This window comes from Hippopotamus amphibius, chromosome 2, assembly GCF_030028045.1.
Source record: "Hippopotamus amphibius kiboko isolate mHipAmp2 chromosome 2, mHipAmp2.hap2, whole genome shotgun sequence".
Lineage (NCBI taxonomy): Eukaryota > Metazoa > Chordata > Mammalia > Artiodactyla > Hippopotamidae > Hippopotamus > Hippopotamus amphibius.
In genome coordinates, this window is record NC_080187.1 from 598,183 (window position 1) to 622,515 (window position 24,333).

The 24,333-nt window shown below is 65.0% G+C and overlaps 1 protein-coding gene across 6 annotated transcripts in view; it reads left to right on the top strand.

Annotated features, from left to right (window-relative positions):
- Window positions 1-24,333, top strand: part of EXD3 (exonuclease 3'-5' domain containing 3) — a 76,579-nt gene that overhangs the window by 6,482 nt on the left and 45,764 nt on the right. For 5 of the 6 annotated variants that reach the window (XM_057721112.1, XM_057721110.1, XM_057721111.1 and 2 more), the window contains exons 2-5: window positions 7,047-7,160; window positions 14,845-14,909; window positions 20,352-20,531; window positions 20,839-21,006. In XM_057721112.1, coding sequence (XP_057577095.1) covers window positions 7,067-7,160; window positions 14,845-14,909; window positions 20,352-20,531; window positions 20,839-21,006 — 507 coding nt within the window. In that variant the 5' untranslated portion in view covers window positions 7,047-7,066. The remainder of the gene's footprint in view (window positions 1-7,046; window positions 7,161-14,844; window positions 14,910-20,351; window positions 20,532-20,838; window positions 21,007-24,333) is intronic. The other variant, XM_057721109.1, reaches the window with a different exon arrangement.

Here is a 24,333-nt window from a genome sequence, read left to right on the forward strand (position 1 = left end):
CCAGCGCGTCTGGCCCGGCGTCCCCCGCCCACGGATGTGCCTGTGGCCGGGTCCACACCGCCGCGTGACCCAGCCGACATGCCGCAGTGTGGGCGAACCTCGAAAACATCGCGCTGAGTGGAAGGAGCCGGATGAGGAAGGACGGATATCATGGCTCCATTTGTACGAAGCTCCTGAACAGGCAAAGTCACAGGCCAGGAGCAGGGCCGAGGGTGCTGGGGGACGGGGGGACTGCTGGTGGGGACGGGCAGTCTCTTGGTGATGGCAGGCTCTGGGTTGGGGTGATGACTGCACACCCCCGAAAATACTAGAGACGCTGAGCTGTGTACTTTAAAAGGATCGATTCCATGGTATGTGAATTACACCTCGATAAAGCTCCAGCGGAATCACCGAGATGTACGTGCAAACGTTTCATTCAGCGTGAATGGCTTTCAAGTTAGCGCCGTTGTTTGACTGAAGACACCTGAGTGGCCGCGTCTGCAGGGGCCGAGGCTTCGCACCCCCGTGGCTCTGGGCCTCCGGGGGCTCTGGGGTGGCGACCCCGTCCCCGCCTGCATTTGGGATTGGGGGACAGCGGGGTGAGTTTCCCCGTGGCCGTCGTGAGCAGCGGTGGCTGGGGGTCTGGGCCTCCCCTTGTCCTGCCCTCAGGGTCCAGGCACCGCCGGTGGGGAGGCAGCCGGCTGCCTGCAGGGCCGCCCTGCCGTCTGGTCAGCTGCTTCTCTCAATCAAAACCAGTGTGTCCAGAAATATGTGCGCCATACGTGTGGTTTTAAATTTTCTGTAAAAAGAAAGAGCGCAAATTAATTTTAATGATATATTTTATTTAATCCCAGTACACCCAGTGCGTTGCCAGCCGCACACGTAGTCGATGTGCAGAAGTCAGTGCGGAGGCCTTTTCTGCTCTCGCTGTGGTCGTGTTGTGCACCCACGGCAGGGCGGGTCCCAGGGCCGGGAGGCTGCCCGACTCCCGCTCGAGCCCAGCCCCGCCCCGGGCTCCTGCCTGCACCTCCGCAGGGACACGGGTGAGGCCGGGGTCCCTCTGGGGAGGTGGACCCTGGAGACTGTCGGCCCATTTGTCACCCTACCACCCCCCCCGCCCCGCGATGGAGAGCACAGGGGACACCCGGAGGGACACACAGCCAGCGCCCCCATATTTGCGGAAAACAACACAGAAAAATGACAGAGGAAGCGCGATTAGGTGTCCGACCCAGAGTGCTGCGCCGGGCTCGCTAAGGGGGGCTCTGGCCGCTCCCCGCGGTGCAGAGAGAATGCGTCGTGTTCTGTGCTCTCCTGGGCCGGGTGGACGGAGGGGCAGCTGGACAGCTGCACGGCAGGCTCGGGCCTGGGCCAGTAACATGACTCCTCGTGGGGTCCCTCGGTTCTCCTTTCTGGGCTGTTTGAAGGGCGGCTTTGGGTCAAACAGTGCAGCGTCTGCTCCTCACTGCCCTTCCCAGGCCCGGGCCGCGTGCGCTGGGCTCCGGGCTCCGGGCTCCGGGCTCCCACGGGGTCTCAGGCTTTGCTGCCGCGGCCCTGCTTAGGGCACAGCTGGCTGGGTGGGGGGACGTGCCCACGCGCGCCCGCTCCGTGCTCCGCTCCTACTTCTTGGGGGGCCTGGGCTGTGGTGGACGCGGGGGCGCTCTGTCTGGAGGCGGCCGTGTCCCCAGGAGGGGGGCGCTGCTGAGCTGCCCCCTTTCCCCTGCTGGGCCCGACGGAGGGCCGGGGTTTAGGAGGCCTCTGCCTCGGGCCAGCTCGGTCAGTGTGCCAAGCAGGAGGCAGGTGGCCGTGGGGCGGGCGGGTCTGGGGGCCCTAGGTTGCCCCGGAACCTGTAGCAGACCAGGCCGGCTCTCAGGTGGCTGTCAGGTGAGTTCTCAGGGAGGCACCCGGGTAGGTTTACAGGTAGGCTTTTATGGAGGCTCCCGCGTAGTTAAGTGGCCAGCTCTCAGGGGGAGGCAGTCTGGCCTGCGAGGTGTGTCTCCTCGGAAACCGCCCCGCGCTCGGCCTCGGGTTTGCGCCTGTTTCCAGGCGGGTCTGCCACCGGGGCAGGCGCTGCCCTCAGCGGTGGGGTGGAGCGGGGAAGCAGCAGCCCTGGGGGGAGGCGAGCGGGGATCTTTGAGGCAGACACCAGGGCGGCCTGCGGAGGTTTGGCTCAGCGTGGCGCCTTCCAGCAAAAGTCACGCGGCCACAGGAGCTGTGTGTGGGGACTCTGTTTTAAAGAAAGGTCGAAAACTGCCGGGGGTGCTCCCCCCGGGGGCTCCCGGATCTCCCGTCCTGGGAAGGCTGTTTGCCTGGGCGTGCGCTGAAAACGCAGCACCAAGATTCCAGCTGAAGACTGTTTGGACTCCAGGCAGACTTTTTTCATTTTAAAATGAGGTCAGTTTTTAAAGTCTGCAGTGGGGTGACCCTGAACTTGGTCATTGCCAGCTGTTTTCAATCCCAGAAGCACGTTGGGCTTCGTTCCTGCCTCTCAGGGTCGATTTCAGATTCCAGGGCTCAGGAGCAGACCAGAGCTGAGCCCCGGAGGCCTCAGTCCGTTCCCAGGGAGGGTCTGGGTCTGTCCACCTGATCTGGGGCCGGCCCGAGATCGCAGCCCGTCACCTGCCTCCGAGTGGCCGGGCGCTGGCCACTGTGACCCCGAGAGAAGGCTGAGAATTGGGACCAATAGGGACCTGGAAATATGCCTGCAGCAAATCTTAATTGTAGGGGCTCCCCCCTTGAGAGGATTAGGGAAAAAAATACCCTCCCATAAACAAACCACCGGGTCATCTGTCCCCTTGCTGGGCTGACCAGGGACGTGGGCGGCTGCATTGGAAAGGAGACCCTCAGGGCCACGGACTCGGGGACAAAACCCCGACTGGCCCACGTGGAAAGAACCTGACCACGAGGGGTGAGGGCACGCGGGGCCGGGGTTCCTCCTGGGGCCTGACTCCGGGGTGGGCAGGACCTCGCCCTGCGCTGCTGCTGGTCTTTATTACCAAGGTGAAGGCCGCCTTCGCGAAGACGAAGGTCCCTCGGGCCACACGAGGGTGGAGCCCAGGCCGGTTGTGCTGGGTGGAAGGAGGAGGGCCGTGGGCAGGAGGCCCTTTCAGAAGCCCCCAGGGCGCCTGTTTGGGGTTCCTTTAAACCACCCAATTGCTCTCAGCCCCTCTCGTGTTTTCGGGTGGGAGACGTGAGAGGGTTGTGGGCTGGAACGCTGTGCCCGGAGTACCGCCCCCGCCTGGAGCTCACTGCCTGGGGTTTGCTGCGTGTTTGGCAGGGTGGGTGGGTGGTGCGTGGATGGTTCTGGACACGGGCTCTAGAAATGGCCGTCAACGGTGTTGACCCTGTGGAGCCAGCCCGACCGGCAGAGAGCTCAGCCTTGCTCAGCCTCAGGGCTGCTGTGAGGGGACCCCACGGGAACCTGGGCCTGGGGGAGGCTGAGGAGAGGGAGAAACAGGCTGGGTCCTGGCGCCTCCGTGGGAAGGGGACCCGCTGGCGGGCCCGGGGGTCACACCCCTGCCGGGTGGGCCCCAGAGACGGGTGGGGTCACGGAGGCCACGGGCGGGCCGGGGAGTTGGACCCCCCGCTCAGCGCCGGAGCTGCACCGTGACCCCAGGGAAGGGGCTGCGGTAGACAGGCAGACCGTGGGCCCGTCAGAGACGGTGACCGGCGACGGGGCTGCACGGGAGGGCGGCCGTGAGGGGCCTGAGCGGCACGGCTGCTGCGTGCAGGACAGGCGTGCAGACAAGGAGCCTCGCTGCGGAGGGACAGCTGCCGTCTCGCCCCTGGGACCGCGCCGCCCGCGGGGGGGCCGGAGAGCAGCACAGGCGCCGCCCTCCCTTCCTGGCGGGAACGTGGCAGCCGGGGGGACAGTGCCCCCCCCGACCCCCCCAAGAGGGTGTGCTGTGGGGATGGTCTCTGTTTGAGAGACCCCCGCCGCCTAGACTGGCAGGCCCCCAGGGGTCGGGCCAGACTTGGGGTGGCAGGTGGGAAGGAGTCTGGGGTGAGGTCCCAGCAAGGGGCACGCGGGAAGGGGGCACCCGGCGTTTCTCCCAGAGCTGCCCTCGCGCAGGGGCCTGATTGCCGGCCTCACGTGAGGTCCACGAACATGACAGGAAAGATGTTAGAAAAGCCACCGTGCGCGAGGGCGGAGAGGAGAGAAGAGGTGCCGTCACAGGCTGGGAGGGTGGCGCCACCGCCGAGGGCTGGCCCGAGCCTGGCTGCAGAGGCGCCCGGCTGGGAACAGGGCCTTGGGGAGGTCTGTGCCGGGTGGGGACCTGAGCCCCCCGGTGGGGGAGGGAGGGTTCCTTCCTGACAGACGGACTGGTGTCCCGGGCCCCCGTTACCCGCAGGGAGGCTCTTCCCAGCTGTGCCCCCCCCCAGTTCCCAAGCAGCGGTCCAGGGCCTGGCTCTCCAGTGTGAGCTGCGGCCCCCAGACTCCTCGGAGGACAGGGACGGCGCACGGGGGGCGGGGTCCGTGCAGACAGACGAGAGCTGTGGAAGCCACCAGCCCTCAGGGGAAGGGACTCTTGGATGTTACTGAAGTTTTGATAGTAGAAATGAATGATGAGTGGAAGGGTTGTGAAGTAAAGTTTAGGAAATCTCCCCCAAAGGCAGAGGAGAGGTTCTTCTAGAAAGCCTAACATCCACGTCGGAGTAATTCCAAGAGGAGAGAAGGGAGAACAGGGAGGCCAGGACGTGGTCGGGGAACGTGTGAGGACAGTTCCCAGGCCTGAGGGACACACGCATGCCTGGCGGACCCTGCCCTGCCTGTCTGTCCTCCTGACCCTAGGTGCTGTCAGGGGACGGCCCCCCAGGAGAAGAAATGTGGCCTATCCGCGGCCAGGAGTCAGATGCTTCAGAGCTCTCCGCACCACCGTCAGGAGCTGGAAGGACCACCGCCATCACATACCCGGGGATGGCTTCTCGCCTGCAGCCCGTGCACACCCAGCCTTCCAGCCAAGGCTTAGTGCCCAGCGAAGACATTTCTAGGCAACCAAAGACTGGTTAAATGTCCCTCCCTTGCATTTCTTCTCAGGAAGCTCATGGAGAACGTGCTCCTCTAGAACCAGGAGGAAAACTGAGAAAGATGAAGGCTTAGAAGTCAGGAAATGCAGGATGCACCAGGAGAGAAGGGGCAGGGGGAGTCTTAGGGCAGCAGCCGTGCCACCAGGCTAGAGAGCAGCTGTCCAGATTGAGACGGGGGCCGAGGCTTGAGAAGGGGTGTCCCTGGGAACAAGTGACAGACTTCCTGGGGAGGCATCCTGTTAGTGATGGCCTTGCCGGACATCCAGCAGGGAAGAAGTGGTGTCATTTCTTCTTTAACCTTTCCCCCGTTCTTTAGATAGGATACTTTCTGTTGGTCTGTCCTCAGATTCACTGACCCTTTAATCTTCCATCTCCAATCTGCGGTCAAGGCTCATCCGTGGATTTCCCATTTCAGTTACTGTACTCTTTATTGGAGAATTACCGTTCAGTTCTCTTGCGTAGTTTCGTGCAGTTTCTGTTTCTCTCTGTTTACTCATGAAGACCATATTTTCCTTTAACTTTTCCAACACGTTTTTCATTCATTCTTTGAACAGTTACCATAGTCGTGTTAAAGTCTTTGCTGAATCCAACCTCTGAGCTGTCTTGGAGTCACTTTCTATTATGCCCTTTTCTGTATTTTTTCCTCTTGACTATGGGTCATAGTTTCCTTTTATCTGCAGGCCTTGTGGTTTTTATATTATGTACTGACCACTGTAAATGATACATTGTAGAGAGTGGGTTCTGTTACCTTCCTCTGAAGAATGTGGAATTTTGTTCTGTAAGCAGGTACTTCCTAGCTGGGGCCATGGCATGATAGTTTGTTAGGGTGGATCCTTATCTTGGCAGGATTTAGCCAAGCGCCCAAGTGCCCCGCGGATTTGAAGGGGGCTCGGTTTTAGATCTTGGCGGAGTGGGTCTGGAGCCCAGAGTGTGCAGCACTGCCCGACGGTTGGTGTCCCTGTGGAGCCCTCGCCGGGGACAGCGCCTCTGGGGGCCCTGGGGCTCCCGCGTGGCTCGCCTGCACGCCTGGCCCCGCGTGGCCCTCCAGCCGGTGCCCTGGCCCAGACACACGGCCCCCTCCCCTGCTGGGGATGCTCTGCTCCCCAGGCTCCAGGTCCCGGTCTTGCTGGGAGGTCGCCCCCAGCTGGGAGCCAGCCCACCCCCAGGCCCCCCTACCCTGGGCATCGCCTCCTGGTGGGAAGCACCGTCGTGTGCAGCCTGCTGTCCAGAAGTTGCCGCCTAAAGTGTGTCTGGTGGACGTCGTCTGCGGTGGGAGGGCCGGCCCCGTGCCAGTCGGTCTGCGTGGCCAGAGTACAAGTCTGGAGCAACCTGAACAAGGCAGGAAAGTGTCCAGCGTTCGCACCAGCTCAGCCCAGCTGTGTGTCCGTGTCCTGTAAATAGCGAGTCGGCGGGAGACACCCAGAGAGCTGTTTTGGGGGCTTGCGGGGTGTGGGGGGCAGGGGCACGACGGTGGACTCTCCACGGGGGCGTGGTCGGTCACACGTAAGCCTGGAACCTCGGGAAGCGGCCGTATCTGTGTGTCAGTGAGAAGTGTGCGTGTCAACATCCAAATGAACTGCTGAAAGCTCACGGGAGCGGTCGCCTCCGGGGGGAGCTGGGGAGGAGAGCGCGAGGGCTCTCCCGCCCAGGCCTGTGTCAGGACGCGGGTTTACGCAGGAGGTGCCGTGTGTGTCGCTGTGACATAAACCCCACCGCACGTGAGGAAGAACTAGGCCGCCTCCGTAGGTGTGGAAAAGTGTCCTGTGTAAAAGGCACATGGTCAGGAGCTCGTTGGCCCCCTGGTGGCATTTTGTTTTCAGCCTGGATTATTCAGGTCTGGGTGTGCCCGTCGGGGCCGCTCAGGGGTCCTCACGGGGGGCTGCCTCCGAGGTCAGCGCTGAGTGTCCCGGTCCAGCAGGGGCCGCCGAGGCCGCCCGGCCCCCCGGCCACACAAGTGGGCCCTGTGTGGATGCCGTGAGGGTCCGTCCCCTTCTGTGCAGAGCCTGCACCCTGACTGTCCTCCTTGCCGGTCCCCTGAGCAGCTCCCCGCCTCTCCCTGAGGATGGACCCTGGAGACCCCGCCGGAGACCCCGCCGGAGAGCCTGCCCCTGGAGACCCATCTGGTGACGCTGCTGGTGGTGAGTGTGTCCCCACAGGTGAGCCTGCGCCCCCCACAGCCCAGGTCCAGCGGGCTGCACGTGGCAGGGCCGGGCGCGGGGTGGGTGTGTGGGGCCCTGTGTGCAGCTACATGCGTGTGCACCGGGCGGGGACCCCAGGCGGGAGGCCTCCAGGTGGGGCGGCTTTCTGGGGGCCTGGGCTGCATGCCGCCGCCGCCAGTGTGGGCGGGAGCGTGCTAGGGGCTGGGCCCGCGGTCTCCCTGTGCTGCGGGCCACGGGGGGGCCCCGCCTTTGGCCTGGGAATCGTGGCTCCATGGCCCTGCCGGGGACGCCTGTGGGCCACTGGCTTGATGTCCGACACCGAGGGTTGGCTGTGACTGGACAGACCCTTCAGGGAGGAGGACGGAGCCCACGCTGCAGTGTGGCTGAAGCTGGGTGCGGGGGGCGCTGGCGGAAATGGTGGGGTGTCCTCCACGGCCTGGTGCTGCGCCCCACACTAAGGGTAGACACAGGACATCTTATCCGTCCCTCCGAGGAGGAGGGAGGAGGAGGGGCTGGGAGGTGTCTGGAGAGCAAGGGCTCCCAAGCCGGCGCTCTGAGCTCGAGAGGCCTGGGACCCCACGTGGTCCCCGGCCCCGAGAGACAGGAGGCCCTCGGCCTCGGTTTCTCCTCTGGGAGCCGCAGACTCCTCCCCGCGGTGGTGTCTGCGGGCTCCGGGAGGCCTTCTTTCTGAGCGTCTCCTGTGTGGGTGAGTGTTGTGGGCGGGGCAGACGCGGGGCCACGTGACGTGTGGTTTTGCCCTGCCAAGGACAGGTGGTGACGTGGAACGGGAGCCCGAGGCCCGAGGAGGAGGGGCTTCTCCCGGGTTGGGACCCTGTGTCCAGTTGCAGCGTGGGGTGCTCCTGCCTGCTGGCCCCTGGCATCCTGGGGGTGCTGCTCCTGTGCCAGGCCGGGGCCCTCTGGCGGGCGTGGGGGCGGGGAGAGAGCACCCAGCAAGGAAGCAGAGCGCTGCGCTCCCTGCGGGTGGGAGGGGCCCCGGGGCCTCTCCCCAGCCTTGGCCCCCCTGCCCCAGGTCCTGGGAGGCTGTGGAGTCGGCCTCCCGTCTCCTGTGGGCTCCTTCCCGGGGGCACACGGCCTGCTCCAAGCAGAGTCTTCGGGGAGGCGCCCGGGCACCCTCTGCTGCACACAGTGGACTCATTTTTCACTCAAGGTTCCCCAGGCTTTCAGACTGTGCTTTTCCCCAGCTGCCCACCGTGTGCAGAGTCTTCAGGCCCTGACACCGCCCTGTTGCAACTGGGGGATCAGACACAGCCCCCATCAGACAGCCCCCCAACATCAGACACACACCCCCATCAGACACACCCCCATCAGACACACTCCTGGCCTGCCCTGGTGTGAGGGACCGCAGGCCGGGACAGCCCTCCTCAGTGGGCATCTCTACACCAGGGTCTGGGTACCACCCCCAGGATGCTCCTGCCCCCTCTGCTGGTTTTGCCAAGACCAGGACCCTCCTCATCTGTGGCCCCAGGACTCTGACACCCCGAGGCCCCAGGGCCTCAGCGTGTCGTGAACCACCTGGATGCCACCCTCCGCCGCCCGTCCTGCTGCGGGGGTGAGAGGGGAAGGCCCAGGCCGTGAAGACCCGCGGTCCTTCCCGCACATCCTCCCCTCTCCTGGGAGCAAGAAAACATTCCCCAACCAAGAAGTCCGCTGGACTCAAAAACGGCTTTCCCCCTGAAATCGCAGCCTTTGGGAGAGTGAGCAGAGCGGAACTAGAAAAGCGCATCCTGAAGTCCGGCAGGTCCCGGGTCTTGGGCAGCAGTGGATTCCACTTCCATCACTTCTCAGTGTGGAGGGAGGGGCGGGTGTGACCCTCCAGAAAGCCTGGTCCCCTCCCCTCCGCCCCACAGGCTCCTGCAGTACCGGGAAGCTTCAGGCCTGGCCCTCCCGGTGTCAGGGCTGGGGAGGGGCCCCCCGGGCCCCTGGGGCTGTGGTCTTTCTTCAGCTTTCTGCTCTGTTCACCTGCCCGCATTGCGCTGGATGGTGGTAGTTTTATGATACGCTGCATCTAGTAGGACTAAAAACCCCTCGTTGCTTTTCTTTGTTTTCTTTTTTCTTTTCCACATAGACGTCAGGGTGCACTTGTTCACTTCAGAAGTCCGCTGGTGATTTTACTGGGTTTCATTACACTTGTGGTTGGACAAAGGGGCATCTGACGCCTTCTCATCCTGGCGTCGGGCAGGGCTGCGGGCTCCCGAGGGCCGCCCGCGAGGTGGGGTCTGCTTCTGCTCTGGAGCGCTGCCTCCCGGTCTTGCTCGGGGAGGGAGCCAGGCCCCGGCTGTGCCCGAGGCCCTGAGAAGAGCCTGTCTCTTTGTTGTCGTTGCCTGTCTCCTTGTTCGCGTGAACTCAGCAGCACTTTTAAAAGTAGATCCTGCACATTTTTACTACTTTTTACAACCAGGCACATCATCTTTTTAAAGTCCAGTCGTTTGTAGGACCTTTCATTCCAGCAGATTTTCCGATTTGCCAGCGAACCCTGGAGGCTCCCTTTCGGTTCCACCGGGTGGGCCCGTTTGCCCACGGGCCCTGGCACTGCTTCCTGGGAGCCTCCCCAGGCCGCGAGGCCGCGAGGGCTTGCCTCTCCCTTGCCAGGGGTGCCCGCGCTCTTTTTCTCCTCCCCACGCCGGCCCGCTGGGTCTGCATGCGGTGGGGGGGCTGCCAGGGGTGTGGGCCCAGCTCCTCCCCTGCACCTCTGCCTCGCTGTGCCCCGGCTCGGGGGGCCGAGCCCACCACCTCAGCCCAGCCCCTCCCAGACGCGCAGAGCCCAGACCAGGGGCCAGAGGGCAGGCGGTGGACCGCAGGCAGTGGCCACCCCCACCTCTGCAGAGGAAGCCTGTGCCCCCTTGCTGGCCAGGCCCGGGCAGCAGGCAGCCCGGTGGCCTTTGGGACGTGCTGCCAGGTCTGCAGACGGGCGGGGCTCCTGCTGCAGCCCCTGCTTGGGCCCCTCTGCTCTGCTCACGGGCGGGTCGGCTGCCTGCCAGCTGCAGCCCGGGGTGACCTCAGGCGTCCTGGTCGTACCACTGGGCTTTCTGGCCACCCGCTGACAGGCAGGTCTGGTCCGGGCAGCCAGGGCTCAGCATGGCTGGTGCTGCCTCCAGCGGGGGCTGTGCGGGGCGACTGACCAGCGGTAGGAGCCTTGACGCGTCCAGACCCTGAGCACCCACAGGCCCAGGTCCCGGGATCGCGCGAGGAGGCCGGCGTAGAAGGGCTCTGGGGGCTCCCTGCAGGAGGCCCGCTGTCCACTGCCCAGCTCAGCCCCCGACTCCACCAGGAAAAAGTACCCATTTCATTTCCTACCAGCAGCTTTAGGATCGCAAGGAACAGAGGTCTTTGTGGAAGTTGGCGTGGCAGCTGGGTTTTCTTCTAGAATGCACCTTTCCTGAAGTGAAGATGACTAAGGTAGCTGAGTGGCATCTGTCTGCCTGGTCCTTCCTGTCCCCGCATCTCTCCTCTGCCCGTCGGGAGCGCCCGTGGAGGCAACCCTGCGGCTCCGGGTGTCTAGTGGGCCGGGTGAAGCTCAAGGACGGAGCGGCCAGGGCAGGGGGTGGGCCACCCCGGTGCCGCTGCCGGGCCCTCTGGCCGCCCCCGGGCCCTCCGTGCCCGCCCCTGGGTCCTCCGTGCCCGCACGTTGAAGCCTGAGCCCCAGCACGTGTTGGGGGCTCCTGGGCAGGAGCCCGGGCGGCTCTGGGAGTTTGGTTCTTGAGCTTGACTTCCAGTGTGAGGCTGGCCCTGGCACCGCCCGGCAGTCACCATAGCGCGTCCCTCTAGGCCTCCGCGGCCTTGAACAAGGCCGGCACCGTCTCTGCTGGGAGCTGGCAGCGTGGAGGGGGGAGAGCTGGGAAACCACAGCCCACGTGCAGTGTCAGGCCAGGGCGCCAGGCCGGCGGGTCCGCCGTGCGTGGGGAGCAGCTTGAATGGAAGGCTGGGGCTGCGAGTGACCGAGGCTGGAGTCTGGGCTGTGGCTTTGACTCCAAAGGGCACCGGGCCTGGGGGAGTCGTGAACGGAGAGCAGCCCGGCCCAGCCCCACCGTGTAAGACGTTCCTCGCGAGGAACGTGGTCCGCGGGGCACAGTGGGGAAGAGGGAGACCCCTGGCTGCTGCCTGCTGGGCCCTTTCCGTGGGTAGGAGTTTTGATGTGACCGTGTTCCAAGGTCCTCAAGGCATCGTCCTGGTGCCCTGCAGAGGCCCTGTTGATCTGTCTTCGCAGTGAGACCTGCAGCGCCCAGTGGGTTTTCTGCAGGGGTGAGGTGGGGGTGCCACCCCAGTGTTTTCCATCAGGACACGCAGTTTCCCACGCCGGCCTCACGCCCTGGCCCGCAGAGGCCCAGTGCCAACTCCAAGGCCACCCTCCCTGGGCCACACGCTCGGCCCTAACCCCTGTGGCTCTGGCCTGGGTGGGGGTGCTTTGGTTTCCCCGTGGCTGTTCAGACAGGCCTTGCTACCCCTGCACCCACTCACCTGCTGCGGCTTAGATGAGAGTGTAGAACGTGCTGGTTAATTCGGGGAGAAGTGACGACTTCACGTTGTTGAGTATATGCTATAGGCCTTCCTTAATTAGGTCTCTTAATTTTTTTCTCAATAACATTTTATATTTTTTGCATGAACTTCTTTTGTTAGATTTACCCCAAGAAATTTGAACTTCTTAATGCTACTGTGCCTGATATTTTTTAATTTATTTATTTTAATTTTATTATTTTTTTTTTTTTTGGCACATTGGGTCTTTGTTGCTGCACACGGGCTTTCTCTAGTTGTGGCGAGTGGGGGATACTCTTTGTTGCTTCTCATTTTGGTGGCTTCTCTTGTTGCAGAGCACGGGCTTTAGGTGGTGGGCTTCAGTAGTTGTGGCATGCGGGCTTAGTGGTTGTGGCGCGGGCTTCAGTAGTTGTGGCACACAGGCTTAGTTGCTCTGCGACATGTGGGATCTTCCCGGACCAGGGATCGAGCCCGTGTCCCCTGCAGTGGAAGAGTGGAGCCCTGACCACTGGACCTCCAGGGAATTCCTGACAGTGGATTTTTTAATACTGGCCTTGCGTTCACCATCTGTGCTGAAATAAGCCCGTTGACTAGTTCCAGCACTTGTCTTTGTATTTTTCATTGCTTTCTATAAAATGAATCATTTGTTCAATGAGTAACGATGTTTTTGTTTTTTGTTTTTATTTTTAAAGACTGTTTTTTAGAGCAGTTTCAGGTTCACAGCAACATTGAGAAGAATGTAGAGGTTTCCCATGTACCCCCCCACCCTCCCACACATGCACCACCTCCTCCGTTATCCCCACCCCCACCAGATGGGACATTTGTGACAAGTGAGGAACCTGCCTGGACGCGTCATCGTCACCCAAAGTCCACAGTTGACCTTGGGGTTCACTCGGTGTTGTACGTTGTGTGGGTTTGGACCATGCAGGCTGACATGTGCCCACTATGGTAGGTTCATACAGAATAGTTTCACTGCCCTAAAGCCCCTGTGCTCTCCTGATCATCCTCCCTCTCCTGGCCTGCTCTTTATACGGACGGCACAGTTCTGCCTCTTCCTGAGTGTCACAGAGTTGGAGTCATACTGTGTACGTAGTAGTAGCCTTTTCAGATGGGCTTCTCTCACTTAGTAATTTGCACCTGAGCTTCCTCCAGGTCTTCTCCTGGCTCGACGGCTCGTGTCTTCCAGGCGCTGGGTCATATTCCGTCGTCTGGAGGGACCACAGTTCGTTTGTCACAGTGCTGATGTTTTTATTTTCTCCTTCCTCAGTTCTGTGGCCGGCCCTGTCCCTCTTGTGCTCTGCAGGGCGCCGAGTGGACCGTGGGTGTCCACCTGGGGTTCCCGTCTTAGGGCAGCTCCGTCAGCATGAAGCTCTGCGTTTGCTGCGGGGTTTTATAGACACCTTTTACCTGCTTAAGGAAGTTCCTTCTCTTCCTAGTTTGTTGAGTTATTTCTTAAATTATGACTGGAATGTCCTCTCGTGAGATGCTTGTTATGTGTCTGCTGAGAGGGTCCTGGGACTCTCCTCCTTTATTTCACTAGGGACCCAGGCTGATGGGCCCGCAGCTGTACAAGCGGCCTTGCTTTCTGGGTGGGCCCACCTGTGGCGCACGGGGGGTCCCCACGGTGTCCTGCCCTGGTCCCTGAGCCCGTGTCCTCGGGGCTGCCCTCCGGGGTGTGGTCAGGTCTCCCGGCCCTTCCCTCCGTCTGGCCTCCCGCAGGTGCCAGCAAGTTACCGTCGTCTCCCCGATTCTCGGGTGGATTCACAGGGGACGCCGCCTGGGCTCCTGACCCCCCGGTTTGGCCGGAAGGCTGTTAGCGGCCTCCCCTCCCCCAGCGTGTGGACGGACGATCAGGCCCTGCCCCCGACCGCGGGCCCTGACCCACACCGTGTGCAGAGCGTGGCTGGGGCCCTGGCTGGGTGCCGGGGGTTCCTCGCCCCTCCTGGGCTGGGGTTGGGGGCACCAGGAGCCCAGCCCCTCGGCTGCGTTCCCTCCCAGCCCCCTGGGCTCTGGGCCGCAGCCCCCGACAGTTCTGGGCCAAAGAACCAGAAGGGGGGCTTCCCTGCTGCTCCAGCAGTTAAGACTCCGTGCCCCCCACGCAGGGGCCCAGATTCGATCCCTGGTCCGGGAACTAGATCCCACACGCGTGCGCAGCGAGGACCCGGCACAGCCAGATAGATAAATAAATAAAATGGGGTCATTCCTTTAAAAAAAAAAAAAAAAGAACCTGAAGGTTTGTCTGTCATTTCCCAGCGCCCGGGCCTGCCCGGGCCTTCGCAGCAGAACCTGCAAGAGGCTGGGGTGGCCCTGGCGGGAGGGCGGGGGCAGGGGGCTTGGGCCGGGGGTGCTGCGGAGGCCGGCGGGCGGCCGTGAGTCCCGGGGGGCGGGCGGGCAGCCGGGGGCGCTGGTGGCCGCGGGCCACGCGGAGCCGGGCCCCCGAGCCCCCGGCCTCGGAGACCGCTCTCCTTCCCAAGCCACCAGCAGGCAGCAGCGGCCTTTCCAGGCCGGCCAGCCCTGCCCGACTCTGACCCCGGGCCTGGTCTAGGGTGCCCACCCGTCTCCAGCGTGAGGGTGACCCCGACCTCCCCTGCCCTGGCCAGCACTGGGCTGAGTGGTGCCCCCTCCATGACTCCATGCCCCGTCCTACAGCGGGGGTGGCAGCTCCAGGGAGCAGTGGCCGTGGGGGTGGACAGACTTCGGGGAGCGGCCGGCCTGTGTGGGGCTCGCCCAGGGCCGGGACAGGGTGGAGGGGAGGCGGGGGAGGCAGAGGCCGGGACCATTTTGGGGCCTTGGCAGGAACCAGAGGCCAGACGTGCTGGGCACTGGACAGGGCTGGGGGCGGCATACCCCTCTGGGCGGGCCTTGCCCGTGTGGGGCTGGGTCCGTCCTGCAGGCTTGGCCCCCGGCATCCAACACCCCTTCGCCGCTCACACGGCCGCTCTGAACCCACTGCAGCTGAAATGTGAGTGCGGGCTCTCTGAGCCGCGTGGGGAGGCCCACCCCAGGGGGCACCTGGGGAAGCAGCCCTGCTGGGCGGCCGGGCCACGGTCCTGGGGAAGGAGCCGCGCTCCGGCCAGAGAGGGCACGAGGCGCCGGGGGCGCTGGACGGCGTCCACGGGAGCCCCCAGGCCTCGCCCACCCCCCAACCCCGCCACTCAGCCCCTCCACAGCCCATGTCTTGTCCCCTCAGGCTGGGACCCACTCCTGTTCCTGCAGACCCTGCAGACGCTGTGGTCCACGCGGGAGCTGGGACAGGTGAGCACGTGGGGCGTGGGCACCTGGCTGCCAGCCCAGCAGGCCGCCACGTCTGGATGTTCTGGGGGACGCGTGGGGTTGGAGCCGTGGGACAAGGCCTGGTGGATGCTCAGAGCAGGCGGGGAGGGCCCGTGCCCACCACCAGCTTCCGGGCAGCACCGGGCACCTGGCGGGCCTTGCCCTCAGCCTGCTTGCCCAGGAGGGGTGGCAGGGCTGGATGGTGGGGGGGATGCGTGTGGCCCGGCAGGAGGGGGCAGCTCTGGCGGGGAGGCTGCTAGGTCTTCCACGGCCACTGGGGGCCCTGCAGTGGCAGCCACCGCCCCCCAGGCCGTGTCCCACTGTGGCCTGTGCAGGAGGGCGGCGCCGCCCCGTGCCCCTGGGGCTGGTGCAGACACTGGCCCCCGGCCGCCCCTTCCCTGCACTTTGCTCCCTTGAGGCAGCGAAAGGGCCGCAGAGCCCACGTGTGGCTCGAGGGTCAGGGCCCCATCCTCTCATGCCAGCGTGGCCTCCCGCTGCCCGCTGAGGGTGGGCAGGGCGCCCAGACCCAGGGCAGCCGTCAGCTGGAGAATCCGAAGTTTTTGCAAACGCCAAAATCTTTTTGATTTTTCGAATGCGTGCCCCTCGGCTTTGCGGGTGAGACTGAGGAAGCGGCCGTGGGGCCTGCCCGCGTGGCGTGTGTGGTGGGGGTGGGGGGTTTCTGCGCTGCTGCCGTCGAGGTGGACGGGCTCGGGAGCTGGGCTGGAGAGCCACGCCCCTGTTCACCGACGGCAGAAGCCCCGGCTCCCGGGCTCTGCCTTGGGGGCGATGGGGGGGGACATCCAAAGGAGGCCTGGGTCTCCCTGACGGTCGTGCCCCGGGTGGCGTGTCCATCCGCTTCCTCCGCCACCGCAGTGTGGCCGCAGGTCCCCCCCCTCCCGCCCACCGCGCCTCTTCCCGAGGGCTGAGCTCAGCCTTCAGGTGGCCGGGCGCCCCAGGCCTCGGTGGCGGGTCGGTGTTTCCGTGGCTGCATGGAACGCGACACCTTCTCCGAGGTCTCTTCGTCACGGGTTTGACCTTTAGGATTCAGTCGTCCTTCTTGTTTTCTGATTTTCCCCGTGTCCCCTTTGACCCACGTGTTATTCATTTCCAAAGACGCGCAGGGCTGTGTCTGGACATCTGTTGGCGGCGTGTTTCTGGCCGTGAAGGAGCCGGTCCACGTGTTCTGACGTCCGCACGGGACAGGCTGCTTATGTAAACGCTCCCAGTTCCCTCCGCGCCGGGAGGCGACACGGGGGCTCACCAGAGCTCGCCCTGGGTTCCCGCGAGCGGCCGGCCCCGCGCCGCCCCGTGTCTGAGCTCGGACCTTTGTGAGACCCAAGGGCCCAGCCGCGGAGCAGGGCGCGGGGGTCCCCGCAGGGACCGCACGGTGGTGGGGTGGGCACGCGGGGCGGGCTCCAAGGTGTGGAGGGACCCGGCCCGGCCTCCGGGCGCGGCGGCTGGAGATGCGGCGTCTGAGGCCCGAGGGTGAGGGTGCGGAGGAGCCAGGCGCCCCGGGGGCCGCGGGGGCTTCAGGGACGGGATAGGACAGGGAATCTGGGGCAGATTCTGGGGAACTCTCAGGGGCTTTGCTCTATGAAGAAAGAAATGGGCTGGTGGCGGGGAGGCGGGGGGTGGGGAGCGGTTGTTTCTTTAGGACGGAGCAGCCAGGACTCCGCAGGGGACAGGCAGGCACGGGAGGACAGCGGTGGGGTCTGGACTCCTGAGAGCCCCCGGTGTGGGGGATGTGAGAAACAGGGTGGAGGTGGGGTGGGGGAGCGGGAAGGACGGTGCCACCCAAAGTGAGACCTGGGAGCTTGTTGGAAATGCTCGTTCCCCGGTGTGCCCCAGCCCCTCTGGGCTAGAACCAGGGTGTTGTAACAGGCCCCCTGGGGCTCCGACCCAAGGCCGAGGACACATGCACAAGCCCACTGAAGTCGGGGGACAGCAACTTCACCCCCGGCGTGCGAGCAGGAATGGGGGTACTGCACCCAGGTCCCAGCGGGGTGGGTCCCAGCGGGGTGGGGGCGGGAGGGGGAGGGGAGGCCAGAGGGCAGGAGGGCGGGAGGGGTCCGCCAGGGTCTTAGCCAAGGGTCCAGAGGGGCGTCAACATGGACGCTGAGCCCACCGCGCCGAGGGCCAGATGTAAACCCTGGGACCTGAGGGGCCAAGCGGCCGGGGGGCTGGGCCTTGGTGCGCGAGGTCCACCCCGGGGCTGTAGCCACCGCTCGGGGCCACTTGTGTCTTGCTCTTTACTTAGTTTTGACGTTTCTTTTTTCTTTTCTCTTTTTTCTTTCCTTTTCTTTTCTTTTTTCTTTTCTTTTCTTTTCCCCTCTTTCTTTCTGTTTACTTTTTTGGCTGCGTTGGGTCTTCATTGCTGCACACGGGCTTTCTCTAGTGGCGGCAGGCGGGGGCTACTCTTCATTGCGGTACGCGGGCTTCTCATTGCAGTGGCTTCTCTTGCTGTGGAGCACAGGCTCTAGGTGCGTGGGCTTCAGTAGTTGCAACATGCAGGCTTAGTAGTTGTGGCACAAGGGCTCAGTAGTTGTGGCGCACGGGCTTCATTGCTCTGCAGCATGTGGGATCTTCCCAGACAAGGGATTGAACCCGTGTCCCCTGCATTGGCAGGCGGATCCTTAACCACTGCACCCCCAGGGAAGCCCCTGACTATCTTCTTCCGTAATTTTGGACATATTTATTTTCTGTTTTCGTTCCTAAACCGACAGTCCATCGCCCTTTACTCTCAGAGCCTCACTCGCCCTGCTTGCGGGCGTTGCTCACGGTGACTCGCTCCTCATGTGTCCTGTGGGTTTTCACTGTGAGCTCATCTTCACACAGCTTTTTCCCTCTGGTGGCCCAGGGCCAGGTCCCCAGGGGTGTCCCCAGGACCAAATTCCTGAGCACACGTGGAAATAAATGTAAACCCCCATGATGGGAGGCTCACGTCCAGGAGTGGCTTTCCTTTTATTCCTGGAGTCCAGACAAGCAGACAGAGAGCGACCAGGGCACCCTGGAGGGCTCCTGCCTGTGGTGGCAGCACCCCAAGGCAGCCCTGGGTCCCCTCATATGCTCACTGTGCCTTGTTTCTTGCAGACCCCATTTCCTTTCTGGGGTTCAGAGTTCGCCCCAGTGCTTGAGGGAAAGTCTGCAGTTCATTCTCAGTAATCGTGCCACATTGCCAAAGTACAGCGGTTTTAAAATCACATTGAAACTGAGTGGATGTTTGATCAGGGAACGTCCTGGGGAGCTCTGCCCGGACGCGGGGCTGCGGCCCACGTTCGACTCCGCAGCCCGAGACCCCGTCACCTGCCTGCCACTCAACAGTGGCCCCTTAGCCCCTGGGCTGAGCACAGCGGAGGCGTTCATGGGGGGAGGGCTTGCACAGACGGGACGCAGGTGACACCTGGGGCTCCAGACCTAAGAAACGCTCTCCCGGCTGAGCGTTGCAGGCCTGGCCTGGGCTGGGAAGGTGTCAGAGGACAGAGGGGCAAGAAGGGCCAGAGGGCCGGTGGCGCTCGTGACCACCCCACCGTTGCTCTCAGCCACCAGGCGGCGTGGGCAGTTGTGACCCAGGCTCTGTCAGCAGGACCCTGGAGAGGTCACGGGGGCTGCGGGGAGGTCCCCGCTTGCTGGGGAAGACGACAGAGTGGATCAGGGAGGCACCTGGGCCCTCAGTGGTGACACAACCAGGAGCCAGGCCTGCACAGCCCCCGGGAGCGTGGCTCCTGCAGGGCTGCCCCTGCCTTGGCACCAGGCGAAGGTCACGTCCGCGGGGGGCCTGGGGGAGCTGCGGGGCCAGTTCTGCTTGGGGCGTGGGGGCAGCATCTCTCCACTCCGGCCCCTTGGCTCTGAGCGCTGCGGGCTGAGGCCTGAGACGTTCCCGGCAGCAGGAGGACGGGGAGGCCTGGCTGCACTGGGGCAGGACACCCTGCACGTTACAGGTTGGGCCACAGAGGGGTGTGTGTCCAGCTCCCTGGGGGCCCTGAAAGCTGCTGGTCCCCTTGAGCTGCTCTTCAGAACTTCTCAGGGCAGAGCTGGCCCCCAGCTGCGGAGGGCAGAGCCCTGGCCCGGCCAAGCCAGCACGTCAGTGGTCATCTCAGAGGGTCCCGCCCACGTCCTCCCCGGGCTTTGCTGGTCCCCATGGGAGGTTCCCACCGTGGCCGCAGGCTGGATGCCTCCACAGGAAAGAGCAACTCTGCCACCCCTGCATGGACGGGGCCAGGGCCACCACCGGGACAGGGTCTGTGTGCCTCGCGGGGCCCTCTTGGGCATCCTTCCTTCCTGCCACAACACACCCACACCCGCTGCCTGTCACCCTGGTCCCAGGACGGTGGCTTCTTGGGAAAAGCCTTCTCTCTTTGTGGCCACTGGTCAGGGGGCCCTGGACCCAGAGCTGGGGGGTCTCTTCCTCCAGCCCCCGCCCTGGCCGGCAGCTGCCTGCACACCCTCTGCTCTGCTGGCAGCGAGGGGCTGGGCGGGAACTGCCCCCGGAGGAACCACCGGCATGTTTCCCAGAGCCCCTGCCTTCCGGGCGGAGGAGCTGGCTTGTGGCAGCTAGGAGCCACTGTGCCTGAGGCTGAGGGCGGGAGCCGCTACAGGCCAGAGGGAGTCCTTCTAGACCCTTCCTTCCCCCGCCCGCCCCCTCCTCTGGCTCGGCAGCTCTGTGGGAACCCCCGGCCCTGCTGTTGCCCTCAGATCCCTGAGTGGTGTGTGTGGCCTTGCCCGTCCGCTGTCCACGGGGTCTGCTTGAGGCTGTCCCGGGTGAGTCCCAACAGCCAGGGCAAGGGCAGCCCCTTCCAGAGGGGCCTTGGGTGCGAGGGCTGTGGCCCCCTGAGCTCACGCCTTTTGCCCGCGGCGCCACCCTGGGCCCCACCCCAGCCGGTCCTCAGTCAAGGGGTCTGTGCTCACCTGAGCCCCTGCAGCGGGCAGGGCCTGGTGGGCTGGCCGTGCGTGGCCCTGCTGGTCACGCGGAGGTCGCCCGGCCACCCTGGAGTCCGCCGTGCCGTGCACGTTGTTTCCCCGGACGTGGGGGCCGGGGAACACACCTGTTCTTGTTTCTGCCTTTCAGTTCTTACGTTCTCCCAGAGCTTCCCAGCACAGGAGGTAGAAAAGCTAACAAAAGGCATTTTTCAGTTTGGGTTTTTCTTCCCTTTTTTCCATTTCCTGTCACTTGCTGGGCCCTGCTGACCTGTCACCGTCCCTGAAGGGCCAGCGCCGTGTCCCGTGCGTGCCACGCAGGTGGACAGGGTGCAGAGGAGTGCTGCCTGGGTCTGGCCTGGGGAGCAAGCCCCGGCCTTTGCGGGACCATTGGCCTGGAGGGTCTCTGTGCCCTGCCTGGGTGCAGCGGACAAGGAAGGTGGGGGTGCCTCCGTGCAGGTGGGGCGCCGGCCGGGAGGAGTCACCACAGCGAGTCTTGTGTCTCCACAGCTCCGGGAGGAGGCCTGGAGGAGGTTCTCTGCCCTGGATAACCCGCTTGCGGCCCTCCTGGACCTGCTGGACCTGGACGGTGGCCAGAGCTGGCGGGGGAAGGGCCCCTCCCTGGAGGCCTGGGTCACCCGCGAGCTGAAGCGCTGGCTGCAGGCACGGCCGCATCCAGGGCCCGCCCAGGTGAGCCCCACCCGCGGCCCATGCCTGCTCCAAAGGCACGTCCCTGCCTGCCCCCTTGACCGGGCCCCTGCGGCCCTTGGCGGTTGTTCACGGTGGGCCGGGGTGTGCAGCCGCCCGACGGCCACACACGGGCCCACCTCGGCTCCCCTGCCTGTGCCCCTGCCCGCCCGCAACGTCCACCCGCTGGCTTGGGGCCTCTGGTGCTGGCTGTCCCTCACTGGGCCTGTCCGGGCCCCAAGCCCCGGCCCGCATCAGGCCCTGCAGCTCCAGCTGCCACCTCCACTGAGGCCAGGCCCGGGGCTTCCAGGACAGCCCAGCGCTGAAGCAGCTGCAGGCCCGCGCAGTCCAGCTCCTCGCCCGGAGCCCCCCAAGCCTCGTGGAGCCGCTGGTCAGCATCTTCCAGCTGCAGGACGCAGACCGGGGCCCCCTGCTGGCTCACGTCCGCTGGCTGCACCAGGAGGGCAAGTTCAAAGAAGTGAGTGAGACCGTCCCTGTGGCTCAGGGCCCCTAGGGCACGGGGTGGGCGTGTGCCAGGCTGGGCTCATGGTGCCCCCCTCTCCAGCGTGGGGGCCGCAGGGCTGTGGTGCAGGGTTTCGGGGATCAGCCCCCCAGGGACCAGCTCAGGTTCATGCCTGGCGTGGGGGTCCTGGGAGCCCCTCACACGGACCGACTGAGAAGGAGGCACAGCCCCCCACACCCTGCCCGGTCTATACCGCGTGCCCAGGGTCCTTCCACCCCAGGTGTCCAGCAGCCCGTCCCACTCGGTCAGCGGTGAGGGGATGCCTGGCTCTGGCCCAGACGCCCACGTGGCTGCAGGCCAGCCTCCTTTGCTGATTCTCGGGATCGCTTTTGGGGGCCAAGAGGAGCGAGGGTGTGGGAGAAGCCGGCCGCAGTCTCCGTGCCCACACAGGCCACCCCGGGCCCAGGTCAGACCTGGAGGCCCCTTCTTTCTTCTCCCACCCCTGCCCTGACTCACCCCAAGGTCGCTTGGTCTCGTGCTGGCCTGGCCTGGGGGTGGGGAGCTGAGGCCCCTCTGGGAGACGCCCCCTGCATGGAGGGAAGCTCTGCAGCCACGACCACGCCAGGCCGGGGGACTGGCCACTTTGCTTCCAGTCCTGGTCGGGAACAGAGCTCGTGTCCAGGTGTCTGTAGGGTGCCCGTGGCCTCCTGGACCTGCCGTGGGGCCCTGCCCTGGAGCCAGGGGCTGTGCTCTGGGTGGTGTCCACCCCTGCCTGTCTGCTGGGTCACTGGGACTGGGTCAGGCCAGGGGTGGTGACCCTGTGAGGGTCTGCGCTCCAGCCCCCCACCCCCACCCTGAGGACCCCCTGGCACAACACGCGTGGTTTTCAGATCAGTCATCAGGAGTCCGCGGTGTGTGATGCGTTTGGGTCGGGGGCTGCCCTAGGGGGAGGGTGTTTTGCTTCCTTGTCGTAGGAAGGGCTGGGTCGGGAGGAGGAATGTGGGGCTTGGGGCTGCGGGTATCTGGGTGGGACTTTGGGAGCTTTTGGAAGCTCGGTGGGTTTGCCGAGTCTGCTTTGTGAGCAGCAGTGGTTCTCATGTAAGCCCAGAAGGTTCTGAGATGAAGAGGGAGCCCCGAGAGCGTGGTCTCAGTGTCCCCGGCCTGGCCAGGTGCACGGGGGTTGACCTGTCTGTCTGCGGGAGGCGGCCGGGAGCGGTGGGCCCGGGGTGAGCAGCGAGCAGGCGCCGGCAGCCAAGCCCTGAGCGGTTGCTGCAGGGGCGGGGGCGGGGGGGCTCGCTCCGGGCTCACCTCGCGCACAGCCTCGTGGGGCCCAGAGACGAGCCCAAACGTTCGCGGGCTGCCAGCGGGGCGTGGTCCCAGGCCGCCGCAGGCCCACCCACTCCCCGCCCCGCCCCCCCCCCCCCCCCCCCCCCGGGCCCTCTTCCCCGGGAGGCGCTCCCGGGAGCGCGGGCGCGGCCCCAGCCCGGCCCGGCAGAGGGTGCGCTGCGCGGCCGCGACGACGGCGCGGGGCCCGGGCTGCCCGGGGCGGGAGGCAGAAGGCAGGCTGCTGTGTCGCGTCTCCGGTTACACTCGGGCCTTTCAAAGAGCGTCTGGGCGGCTGAATGCGCCTCCCTCGCGCTCAGAGGCGAGACTCGCACACAAAGGGGGCTCTTGTCCCGCACAGGCCCCTCGTGCGAAGAAAGGCCATTGTCCCCGAGCGGGGCGGCCCGGCGGGCGCTGCACGCTCCAGTGCCCACCGCCGCGCCGCCGAGGGGCCGCCTTCAGGCCTGTCCGCTCGGATTAGCGGGGACGCACGACTTAATGTGCTGCGATATTTCATGTCGAGGGCGGCGGCCGGCCCGGCCGCCTGAATGCCCGCTTTTGTCTGCTGAGTTATTTTATTTACATTTTTTAAACAGCTTATCAAGGTAAAAAGATAAAAAAAAAAACAAAAAAACCCTTGGCTGCAGGCCCGCGCCGAGCCTCGGAGGTGGGCGGCAGGCCGGCCCTGGGGTCTGGTCCTGGGGTCTGGGCCCCTGCCCGGCCTGCCTGCTGACCAAGCGGACCGTCAGAGGTCCGTGCAGGGCCCTTCCCGCTGTCCCTGCCCCAGCCGCTCCTGTCTTCTTAGTTATTTTCCCCCAAAGCGGCAGCTCTGGGGCCCCTCTGGTCAGAGGTCCCCACAGCCCCGCCCTGACTCAGCCGCAGGGCAGCCCTCTTCTCGGCGACTGGCTCTCGGCTTCCTGGGAGGAGGTCAGGGAGGCCCACAAGGTGCAGGGCGGGCCCCGCCTGGGCAGGGTCTGTCCACAGGTCCCGGTCTGGGGCTGGGGCTGGATGCAGACACCTGGGCCAGCGGGCGGTCTTCATCCGCCCGTGGGGCCCCCCGAGTGACCGGCAGTGAGCCGTGGACAGCCTGGCCTGCTGGCATCTCAGCAGAAGGTCAGATTGAGAAGTAACCAGAATCCAATTCTAAGCCAAGCCCACTAGATCCAAGGTGGAGGTCAGGCTGGGGCTTCCTAGAGGTGGCAGCTCTGCTGCCAGCCTGCGCCTTCAGGCAGCTGTGCCCCCCAGTGGAGTCAGGGTGCCCTCCTGTGGCTGTTGAGGCCAAACGGCCCCCTCCTTGTCCAGTGCCCCCCATAGCCGCCAGGTCACAGAGCTGCCCAGGGCTGCGCGGGCAGAATGAGGACCCTTCCCAGACTGTCCCTGGGGGTGTCCGTGGCCTTCCAGCCCTGGGTCCTCTGGCCACACGCCTCGGCGTCCACGCCGGCTGCCTGGCCAAAAGAGGGCAGCCTGGGTGCACACAGAGCTCCAGCCAGGCCTGGACAGAGGCTGGCTGCCCTGGAGGAAGCAGGCAGAGGAGAAAGAGACCCAAGCCCTGGGACAGCCGTCGTCTGTGACCAGGGCTCTGCACCCCCCACAGGCGAGGCCTGAGCCACACACCTGGCTGGGTGGGGCCAGCCTCGGAGCACCGCCTGCCTCTCCACACGGCCCCCCAACTCTGCACAGCCAGTGGACACTGAGCGCCCACCCTGTGGGCACCGCTGCCAGGGCCCTGACTGCAGGGCAGTGGGTGGACTGATGGGACCCCACGGTAGGCCCCCTGGGTGCTCCTGGCTCCTGGGTGGGAAGGCCAGGCAGACAGAGGGGGGCCCTCGGGGTGGGCCGAACCCTCTAGGCCGCCCTCCAGAGGCCCCTCCTGCCGCTCTGGGGAGCAGTGCCCGGCCCGCCCTTCCCCCAACTCCCGACTGTGGCCCAGGCCACCATCTCAGGCTCCCCCCTGCCTGAGGCCTGGCTCTGGGGTTCCGAGGACTCTCGGACGAGGGGGTGGCCCGCGGAGGCGGCTGC